Consider the following 11,968-nt stretch of genomic DNA (forward strand, 5'->3'; position numbering starts at 1 on the left):
CTGGAAGGTAGCCTCGTGGCAAGGAACAAATGTCGACAGGAAAAGGACCATATACGGATGAACCAATCATATACACACACACACACACACACACACACGCGTGTGATGACGTTTGCGTATGTCACTTTGACTATAAAGAGCTGTAACCTGAATAAAGGGGTCCCTGTTGATGAGGAAGAGCTCGCACTGAACCAGTGTGTCCCAGTGTGATTCTTTTGGCTTGCATGCATTCACATCATCATAGATTTGGATCAGAGGCAGAATAGGAAAGCATCCTGGAATTGGACCAGGGAAAAAATCTATTACATGGTGTCTCCATCATCTAAGCCCCGGGGTGTTGTATTGGCTGGAGGAAGGAGACAAAGGAGTGGTTCACATCTCCTATGTATGTTGTCACCTTCCTCTAGTCTAAGCCCTGTGGCGCCCGCAAGCTAACCCCCTTGGGAGAGCGCTTCCCAGAGGGGGTTAGCTCTTGCTTGGAGGAGCCGAGACAGCTGCCGAGGGACCTTAGAAGAGGAGAATCGGGGCCACTCTGTGAAAAACAAGCTGGACAGTGGCGGTAAGTATGATATGTTTGTTGCTTAAAAAAATAAAAAGAAACCTTTACAACCCCTTTAACCACTTAATAACCACCCTATAGACGGAAGACGTCTACAAGGCGGTTCCTTAACTCTGGGAGGACGTCCATTGACGTCCTCCCAGAATCGCACTCCCGCGCGCCCCCTGGGGTGCGCACACGGGAATGTCCGTGACCGCCGGGTCCTCAGGACCCGGCGCATCATGGTAAATCGCCACTGATATCGGCGGTTTACCACGTGATCGCTCCGTCCAATGACGGAGCGATCACTTGTAAACAAACCGGCGTCATGTGATGACGCCGGTTCCTCTCTCCCCTCTCTGTACCGAACGGTACAGTGTAAGAGGAGAGGGGAGAGAGTGGATGCATCACGAGTGCTGTAGGCTGGATCTGTGACAACTGCAGTCACAGATCCAGTCATCCATCCCTGCTCAGCCATCCCTGCCCCATACTAACAATACTCTGCTCCATACCCATACTGTGCATTACTCTGCAATACCCCACAATACTCTGCAATACCCCACAATACTCTGCAATACCCCACAATACTCTGCAATACCCCACAATGCCCCGCAATGCCCCGCAATACTCTGCAATACTCTGCAATACCCCGCAATACTCTGCTTTCCAGCCTAGAAGTGAGATATGGGGTCTTATTGACCCCAAATCTCACTGTAAAGAGGACCTGTCATGCCATATTCCTAATACAAGGGATGTTTACATTCCCTGTAATAGGAATAAAAGTGATCAAATTTTTTTATTTTTTGCGGAAAAACGTGTCAAGCTAAAATAAAGTAAAGTAAAGTGAACAATAAAATATATATATTTTTTAAAGCGCCCCTGTCCTTGTGTGCTCGCATGCAGAAGCGAACGCACACGTAAGTCCCACCCACATATGAAAACGGTGTTCAAGCCACACATGTGAGGTATCGCTGCAAATGTTAGAGCGAGAGCAATCATTTTGGCCCTAGACCTCCTCTGTAACTAAAAACATATAACCAGTAAAAATATTTAAAACGTCGCCTATGGGGATTTTTAAGTAGCGAAGTTTGGCGCCATTCCACGAGCGTGTGCAATTTTGAAGGGTGACATGTTGGGTATGTATTTACTCAGCGTAACTTTATCTTTCACATTATGCAAAAGAATGAAGAAAAAATACTAAATTTGCTAAGATTTATAACATAAACAAAGAACAATTCATTTTTTTTTTACAGAATTTTCAGTCTTTTTTCTCTTATAGCGCAAAAAATAAAAAACCCAACAGTGATTAAATACCACCAAAAGAAAGCTCTATTTGTGTGAAAAAAAGGACGAAAATTTCATTTGTGTACAATGTTGTATGACTGAGTAATTGTCATTCAAATTGCGCTCTGTAGATGAACGTTTCCATAACATAATCCCTGATTCCTAATTATGTCAGCTATGGCATGGTGACCACATCGCTTTGTTTATCAACAGCTTCTATCAAATCAAAAATGGATTACACAAAAGGTGATCACGTGGCTTTGTTTATAAACAGCTTTCACCAGATCAAACGAGTTCCCTGCGCCCCACCGTGGGCCTTCATCAGGGAAAACCTAAGCCCGCCAGTCACACGGGTGCCGATGCGCATGCCTGCCAGCTGCGATGTCCGCCAGGTACCCACGATCAACAGTTACGGAGCCAGGGACGTGGAGCTCTGTGAGTGTAAACACAGAGCTCCATGTCCTGTCAGGGAGAGGAGACCAATGCTGTGCCCCTTGTACATAGTGTGACAGGAAGTCAGGTAAATCTGTGGGTGTTGTCACAGACGGGACATACATTTCTGCCTTGTTTAGACAATACACCAATTGTTATTAGGCGTCGGCTGCAAATGTAGCCAGGAAAGGTTTGAGGGCGTTGGAAGACTTCAGCTGTTCAGAATGAGGCAATTAAGGCCTCTATAAGTAATCCAGGGGATTACCACTGATTTGCTGCATGCTGAGGCTTTCTGAGTGAGAGAGAGCAGTAGCTGAAGGTCTTCTGAGGAGGTGAGGAGGAAATTGATTTTCCTGTGTGATAAAAATCAAAAGACTATTGTTTTTCTGCTGTATGACCAGCAGTGTCTGCCCAGCAGTAGGCTGTGCTAAACTCCATAGATAGGTTCCTGTGTGGTGAAGGTAGACGCCCCAAGTGGCCAGGGTTTATTTTATGTTTGATTTTGTTTATGCTGTTTGGATGCTTGCACTTGTTTCCAGCAAGATGGAAGAATAAACCAAAAATCTTTGTTTTCAACCGTCTTCGACTGCCTGTCTGTATAAATTCAGTGTGTGGTGAACCCATCCAAGGGGTCACACACCCCTCTACCGAGCTAACCCCTTACAATAGGGACACCGATCGGTCAACTTAGCCAGCCAGTCCCCTCCCTCCATAGTAAGAATCACTCCCAGGGAACACATTAACCCCTTGATCGCCACCTAGTGTTAACCCCTTTCCTGCCAGTCACCTTTATACAGTATTTTTATAGCACTGTTCGCTGTATAAATCTGAAAGGTCCCAAAATAGTGTCAAAAGTGTCCGATGTGTCCACCGCAATATCGCAGTCCTGACAAAAATCGTAAATAACCGCCATTACTAGTAAAAAATAAAAAAATTCATAAATCTATCCCCTATTTTGTAGGCGCTATAAAACTTTTGCGCAAACCAATCAATATACGCTTATTGCGTTTTCTTTTTTTTTTTTACCAAAAATATGTAGAAGAATACGTATCGGCCTAAACTGAGGGGGAAAAAAATGGGATATTATAGCAAAAAGTAAAAAATTTTGTTTTTTTCAAAATTGGCGCTCTTTTTTTGTTTATAGCGCAAAAAATAGGTGATCAAATACCACCAAAAGAAAGCTCTATTTGTGGGAAATAAAAAGACGTCAATTTTGTTTAGGAGCCACGTCGCACGACCGTGAAATTGTCAGTTAAAGCGACGCAGTGCCGCATCGCAAAAAGCGGCCTGGTCATTGACCACCAAAATGGTCCGGGGCTGAAGCGGTTAAAATGCAAATGAATGTATAACTTTTTCTGGATATTTTTGTTGATATTCTGTCTCTCTGTTAAGATAAACCGACCAATAAAATTATAGACTGATCATTTCTTTGTCAGTGGGGGCAAACGTACAAAATCAGCAAAAAAGTCCAAAATGATTTTAATTGTTGGCAAGTCATAAAAAAACTTCTAACACATTTTGGGAGGAACACCCCTCCTTCCCTCTTCATCAGGGCTCAACAGTGCGTGTTTATTAGTTATAGTGTTAGATTCAGGTAGGGGCGCGCATTGTTACGGCGGCGCAGCGTATCGTATTTACGCTACGCCGCCGTAAGTTAGAGAGGCAAGTGCTGTATTCACAAAGCACTTGCCTCCTAAGTTACGGCGGCGTAGCGTAAATGGGGCCGGCGTAAGCGCGCGTAATTCAAATGAGGATGAGGGGGCGTGTTTTATGTTAATTCTTGGTGACCCGACGTGATTGACGTTTTTCCCGAACGGCGAATGCGCCGTCCGTGGAATTTACCAGTGTGCATTGTTCCAAAGTACGCCGCAAGGACATCATTGGTTTTGACGTGAACGTAAATTACGTCCAGCCCAGCCCAGTCCAGCCCTATTCGCAAACGACGTAAAAAATTCAAAATTTGACTCAGGAACGACGTCCATACTTAACATTGTAAAAATGATACTACAGCGCTAATTAAATATTTAAAAAAATGTCATTAACAAAATAACCAAATAATAAACGCAGCAATAAAGTGATGTAAGTCAAACAAATGGTGCAAAAAATTTGACTCAGGAACGACGTCCATACTTAACATTGCGTGCGCCTCATAGAAGCAGGAGCAACGTTACGCCGGGAAAGCCTTACGCAAACGACGTAAAAAAAATTCCGCCGGGCGCACGTACGTTTGTGAATCGGCGTATCTAGGTCATTTGCATATTCTACGCCGAAAACGACGGAAGCGCCACCTAGCGACCAGCGTAAATATGCACCCTAAGATACGACGGCGTAAGAGACTTACGCCAGTCGGATCTTAGCCTAATTTCGGCGTATCTTGCTTTCTGAATACAGAAAGAAGATACGCCGGCGCAGCTTTGAATTTACGCGGCGTATCTATAGTCCATAGTGTTAGAGACGTATTTATAAAAAAAAAAATGCAGAGCCAATCGTCCCGAGTACATGAATGTACATTTTGTTCCATGCAAATGAAGGGCAAAAACTGCATTTTTTTTTCTCCAAATCAGGAAAAATACTGCACTATGGCCACTAGATGGAGCCGATGATCATAGGAAATGTTTATTGCCATTCAGAGCACTTTCAAAACGTGGCATTGGACACAGCAAGGGGTTCAAAAGAGATTACTCTCGGCCATCCGTCATGATTTTAGCGCATTAAACCCGTCGTGTTCCTGCAGGCGCCTTTTTACAGCCGTTCCTCCTTTGTCCTTTTTGGCTTTGATCGGCTCCTCCTGACCCAGCGCTGTCATTAAAGTATATTAAGAAATTTCTTCCAAGCTTTTTATACAAATGACAGGGAGCCGGTGACAATGCACAGGCAAGCAAAACACGTGAGAGGTCCGGCCAGCGTCCTGCTTATGGCGCCAATAGCCGAGGGCCCTCTATGCAGAAAATGTATTGCTGCGGGGCCGGGAGGGAGGGAAATGAGATTATTTATAAATAGTGGCGGCGTCTTGGGGGGGGGGGGGGGTGGACTGCTGGGGGCGATTATTCGATTCTGAAGCCATAGCAGCAGATGGAAACCTTGACTAAACGCCATATTTGTTGCTAAACCGCAAAATATTATAAGCAATTGCTTTTTTTATTATTATTATTTGTTTCATTAAAATAAATTGTTTTCACCTATTTTTCATCCTTTGTTACATTTGGGGAAACAAATGTCCTCACATCTAGTTTTGGTGAGAACTATGTTGCATTTTTGCACATTTTCTTCCTCTGAGAAAATGGTCACAAGAACAAACAGAGCATGGGTGAACCCCCCCAATAGGGACACAACATTTCCATTATTGGTGATTTTAATCAGCGTTTTTCTTTTTTTCGTTTTGGGACACCCAGCTACAAAATAATTATTTTCTGTCATTAACATGTATGCCAGACCAACATAACCATTATCAGCCAAAAATAGGTGGAACCCCCTTCAAATTGTATTTCTGGCTTTTCCAGTGAAGGGTACTGTTACTACATCACCATACAAAGACATTTTAAACAATTGCACGTTTTCCACTTTGTGTAACAATTTGGTGAAGACCCTTTTTAGTTCCAGCTTAACCGTGCCCTGTGCAAAGCCAACTCCATAAAGAGTTTAATGTGGAGAAACTCTTGTGGCCTTCACAGAGCCCTGATCTCATCCCTGCTGAACACGTTTGGGTGACTTGGAGCTGCAATTGTGGAGTTCCAATTCATCCCAGGTCTTTTGGTCCAATATCAGTACCTGACCTCAACCCTACTGAACACCTCTGGGATCAGGTCTTCTCACCCAACATCAGTACCTGACCCCAACCCTACTGAACACCTCTGGGATCAGGTCTTCTCACCCAACATCAGTGCCTGACCTCAACCCTACTGAACACCTCTGGGATCAGGTCTTCTCACCCAGCATCAGTGCCTGACCTCAACCCTACAGAACACCTTTAGGATCAGGTCTTCTCACCCAACATCAGTACCTGACCTCAACCCTACTGAACACCTCTGGGATCAGGTCTTTTCATCCAACATCAGTACCTGACCTCAACCCTACTGAACACCTCTGGGATCAGGTCTTCTCACCCAACATCCGTACCTGCCCTCAACCCTACTGAACACCTCTGGGATCAGGTCTTCTCACCCAACATCAGTACCTGACCTCAACCCTACTGAACACCTTTGGGATCAGGTCTTCTCACCCAACATCAGTGCCTGACCTCAACCCTACTGAACACCTTTGGGATCAGGCCTTTTCACCCAACATCAGTGCCTGACCTCAACCCTACTGAACACCTCTGGGATCAGGTCTTCTCACCCAACATCAGTACCTGACCTCAACCCTACTGAACACTATTGGGGTCAGGTCTTCTCACCCAACATCAGTACCTGACCTCAACCCTACAGAACACCTTTAGGATCAGGTCTTCTCACCCAACATCAGTACCTGACCTCAACCCTACAGAACACCTCTGGGATCAGGTCTTCTCACCCAACATCAGTGCCTGACCTCAACCCTACAGAACACCTTTAGGATCAGGTCTTCTCACCCAACATCAGTACCTGACCTCAACCCTACTGAACACCTCTGGGATCAGGTCTTCTCACCCAACATCAGTGCCTGACCTCAACCCTACTGAACAATTCTGGGATCAGGTCTTCTCACCCAACATCAGTGCCTGACCTCAACCCTACTAAACACCTTTGGGATCAGGTCTTCTCACCCAACATCAGGACCTGACCTCAACCCTACTGAACACCTCTGGGATCAGGTCTTCTCACCCAACATCAGTACCTGACCTCAACCCTACTGAACACCTTTTCAATGAACTGGAATGCCCATTGTAAGCAAGGTCTTCTCATCCAACACCTCTAACATCAGGCGATCTCATTATCGGCCATGGTTTTAAAATTGGAAGTCCAACAAGCTCATATTAGGTGTGATTGTTGGTCAGCAACATCACGCTGAAGAAGTCCCGCCCATGGACGCAATGCACATAGAGTGGAGTCACGTCTGACTTCACCCGCGGCCATCTTCTTGGTTTGAAACACACAGTTACATGCCCGTTTGCCTGCACTCGGCTGGAGTGAGTAGATTTTATACCTTCACTTTTATACTTAAATAAATTTAAAATGGAGAGCACTAGACTGTCCCCTTCTTTCATCTATGGCCCGGATTCACAGACATCGGCGCATATTTAGGCGGGCATAGCGTATCCAATATACGCTACGCCGACGTAGCGCAGAGAGGCAAGCACCGAATTCACAAAGCACTTGCCTCCAAATCTACGCTGGGTTTTTTAGTCGTAACTCGTCGTAAGTGGAAGTGGGCGCTAGCCATGCAAATGAGGCGTGACCTTATGTAAATGATGGATTGAGCGTCATAAAGATACAAATAACATACGGCGCATGCGCCGTCCCGTGGACACATCCCAGTGCGCATGCTCAGAATCACGTCGAAACAACAACTGAGATACGTCGAATCACTTCCTATGACGTGAGCGTAACCTACGCCTAGCCATATTCACGAACTACGTAAACAATGTAAAATACAACGGCTGTGTTCCCTGGTCCATACCTTTGCATGAGTTGCGCCTCCTATATGGGGAATAACTTTACGCCGGACGCAAGTCTTACGCAAACCGTGTATATGATGCGCCGGGTGCAACTACGTTTGTGAATCGGCGTATCTCCCTCATTTGCATATGTGCATAGAAAATCTTTGGGAGCGGCAAATGCGTCCGGCGTAACTATGCGCCCACGATACGACGACGTAGGCAAGTTACGTCGGTCGTAGGAAGCCTATTTTTAGGCGTATCTAGTTCTGTGGGCACGGAGCACAGATACGACGGCGCATAGTTACACTTACGCGGCGTATCACGAGATACGTCGGCGTAAGTGCTTTGTGAATCCGGGCCTATATGTTTTGGGAGACCACTGGCTGGATCCTGTTGTAACCGCTACCCCAGGTGTGGGTTAACAAGCTGAGTGCCCTTTCTCAGGTCGAATACTGTGAGGTGAGAGGCTTGAATATTTGTGGTGGAGGGATCTCAAATCACCGCCTTACTGTCTCGTTTATTCTTGCACTAAGGAGGCCTCTTATGTACAAGAGCTGCTACCACTCAAAGTTTATATGGACTATTATTGTATTATTTTATTGATTCTTATGTTTGGTGATTGTTGGTCACCTGCAAATTTTTGGACAAATATTGGATTAGGGTGCTTCACTCTACATCGAAAAAACTTAGGTTCAACTCAAACATTGGGTTCATCCCTAGTGAAGACCCTTCTCTGTTCCAGCTTGACTGTTTCCCTGTGCAAAGCCAACTTCATAGACAGTCTATGAGCTTGGCGTGGAGGAACTTTGAGTAGACTTCAAAAGGGTCTTGACCTCAACCCTACTGAACACCTTTGGGATAAACTGGAATGTCAATTATGAACCAGATCTAATCATTCAACAACTCTAACATTAGGCCATCACATTAAAGCGGAGGTTCACCCAAATAACATCTATATCAGACCAACTTCTCTATACTTCTAACATGTACAGTCCGCATTTTTTTTTTTTTACGCTGTACATACCGTATAATCTATATTTGCAATCTGGCTTTCGGGTACTTCTCCCGCGGGAGTAGGCGTTTCTATGCTGAGGAGGAATGTCCTCTGGGAGGTCGCCCAGATGATTGATGTCCTTTCAGAAAAAGTCCCCCCCCGGCGGATAAGGCCCCGCCCCCCGTATTGCGTAGGCGCGTCACGGCGTTTCCGAAAGAAGCCGAACATGAAGAAGCTCTATACGAAACCTGCGCAGTCAGCTCTACACGGACTCGCAGCTCTGCATGTCCGGCTTCTTTTGAAAACGCTGTGACTCGTGACGCGCCTACGCAATACGGGGGGGGGGCCTTATCCGCCGGGGGGAACTTTTTCCAAAAGGACGTCAATCATCTGGGCTACCTCCCAGATGACATTCCTCCTCAGCATAGAAACGCCTACTCCCGCGGGGAGAAGTACCCGGATGCCAGATTGCAAATATAGATTATACGGTATGTACAGCGTAAAAAAAAAAATGGACTGTTCATGTTAGAAGTATAAAGAAGTTGGTCTGATATAGATGTTATTTGGGTGAACCTCCGCTTTAAAGGCCATGGTTTCACTATTGGCACTCCAATAAACTCATATACTGTAGGTGTGATGGTCGGTCATCAATTTTTTTGAAAAATACTGAGCAGGGTGCTTCACTGTACATTGTAAATCCTTGGCAAGTCATGCTAACGAAGAAAGACAATCCTTAGCAACACAAGTTAAATAAAGAAGGTACAATTCGCTAATATGTATCGGCTCTTACCTTTAGTTTTTCAAACCGGTCACTCAAAGAGGCCACCTGATGTTCTCTGTGCCTACCAACTAATTTGCATAAGGCACAAATAAGCTGATCATCCGACGCACAGTACATGTTAACCTTCTCGTTTTCATGTTCCAGACAAACAAGTCCCCGAAAATGAGCATCCGGTATAGGTGCCACCAGACGATGACTTGTAAAAGGTTTCTTGTTCGGGTGGGTTGCACGTAGGCAACGGTCACAGTAAGATACCTCGCAAGTTATACACGTCTTGACGGCATCTCTAGGCGGTTCCACCTCACAGAACTGGCATGGAATCCTTTCGGTTGCCATGATCGGAACACTTTTGTAGATCTTGTCCCGGTGGTCTTCGCTGGGAGAGTTTGGTCCGCTTAGAGACGCCTTCTGAAACCGGTCGATGATGTTCTGAAGGGTGATGTTGCGTTTCAACCCTTCCAAGCCACGGTGGTTGAGCGATATGACATATCGGCAAGTCGGACACTGGAAGGCTGTGACGGGTTCTACCAAGTCACTCGAAGGATTTCCAGAAACCAGGATGCGATGGGCACAGCTAAAGCACAAGCTATGGGCGCAAGGAAGTAGGAGGGGGTCCTCAAATAATTCCAGGCAAATTGGACAGGTTAATTCTGACTCCAATGTTTCCATGTTTAGCTAAACCATTCAGATTTAGGAGATCTTGGTTTCTTCTGTTCACCTAGAACAAAACACACACGTATTAGACGTAATCGTTATTTATGATCACAAGCAGACCAAATTGATTTTAGCACCACATCCCTGAATTTAATAGGTGGAGAAGGAAAAAAATTGGGACTTTTTTGGTGCAAAATATTATTTTTTCAAATATAAATGTATAAAATTTGTTTTATTTTCTATTTTGAGGAGCAAAATAAAAAATAAATGGCTAGTACAGTTTATCACAATTTTAATCGAAACAGCAAAGTAAGATGGACTTCCCAACATGTTTCGCCCATATGTCGGGCTTCTTCAGGGGATGCTGTCCGTTTTAGGGGTACAAGCTTTCTATTGAAAAGCACAAAAAACATATATGTATCATTTAAAATCAATAAATTAAATTTTTTTTACAGTACATTTATTGATTTAATATGATACATATATGTTTTTTGTGCTTTTCAATAGAAAAAAGCCCTGCATGTGGGCATTTCCTATGGTGGTCTACATGCATACGTAGCATATGTAGCCTCCATGAAGAAGCCCTGTGGGTGGGGTGAAATGCGCCAGGGGCGTGTCTTAGACAGAGCCCGGGTTGAGGCTGCTATCAGCTGTGTGATAGATGGGCTTGCACGGTGCGCGGCGATTGGGATACCTTCTACATTAAGTCAGGATGGACTTACCCAGCATGCACCCATGGTGGAATCCGGTGGACCTGGCAACAGAAGCCTGAGGGTGCAAACAAGCGGAGCTTTCCCTTTGGATGGAGCTATGCTGTGATTGAACAAGCCGATTGGTTACTATGCACAGCTGCACCAGATTTTGTGTGCGCCAGCTTTAGTAAATCTCCTTTAAAGTTTCAAGGCAAAATTACACCTTGTACTTAACCACTTGATGACCAACCGCACGCAGTGTACTGCGGATGAGCATCTGCTGTTGGCAAAGGGACATACCCATACGTCACTGCCTACTTCCAGGTTCAGGGCGCAGGCATGTGCACCCCACCCTGCCAGCTGGGAACAAGTCACAGTTAATGATTCACAGCTGATTCACAGATGATTCACGGCTGTATCCAATCAGTACCCAGAGCCAGGGCCACTGATTGAAATCATGGGGCCCCATACAGCCTACCTGACGGGCCCCCCTTCAGCACCACCCCTGTCTCTGCCCCTGGCCCCTCCCCAGATGCCATATTGTGTTGCAGACAGAGCCACCCATGCCATGCCGCCCGCTAATGCCATGTTGTGCTGCAGACAGTGCCACCCATGCCGCCAATGGCATAGTGCTATTGGCAGCATGGGTGGCACTGTCTGCAGCCCAGGCCAAAATAGTTCAGTTGGTTTGGTGTACTCAGTGTCAGTGTCAGATTGGCCGCCGCAATATCTCAGATGAAATTCCACTTTGCTACAATGTAGAATAGTCAGCGGACAGCCTGTATAACAGTGTAAATTTGCTGTCCCCTCAGAACCAATTGCCTTCAGAAGTTACCCAATTAGTAAATAGAAAAGACACAAAGTGGCAAATAATTGTGAAGTGGAAGGAAAATGATAAATTGTTCTCATTTTTTTTTTACAAATAAATATGTGAAAGGTGGGTGTGGGGGCATTTGTATTCAGCCCCCTTTACTCCGATACCCCCTAACTAAAATCTAGTGGAAGCAATTGCCTTCAG

At 45.3% G+C, this 11,968-nt stretch overlaps 1 protein-coding gene across 1 annotated transcript in view; it reads right to left on the minus strand.

The window, feature by feature from the left end:
• MID2 (midline 2) overlaps window positions 1-11,968 on the minus strand; it is a 304,582-nt gene that overhangs the window by 272,428 nt on the left and 20,186 nt on the right. Inside the window, exon 2 of the mRNA XM_040322836.1 lies at window positions 9,614-10,322. Within this exon, the coding sequence (XP_040178770.1) occupies window positions 9,614-10,273 (660 nt within the window). The 5' untranslated portion in view covers window positions 10,274-10,322. The remainder of the gene's footprint in view (window positions 1-9,613; window positions 10,323-11,968) is intronic.

This window comes from Rana temporaria, chromosome 9, assembly GCF_905171775.1.
Source record: "Rana temporaria chromosome 9, aRanTem1.1, whole genome shotgun sequence".
Classification (NCBI taxonomy): domain Eukaryota; kingdom Metazoa; phylum Chordata; class Amphibia; order Anura; family Ranidae; genus Rana; species Rana temporaria.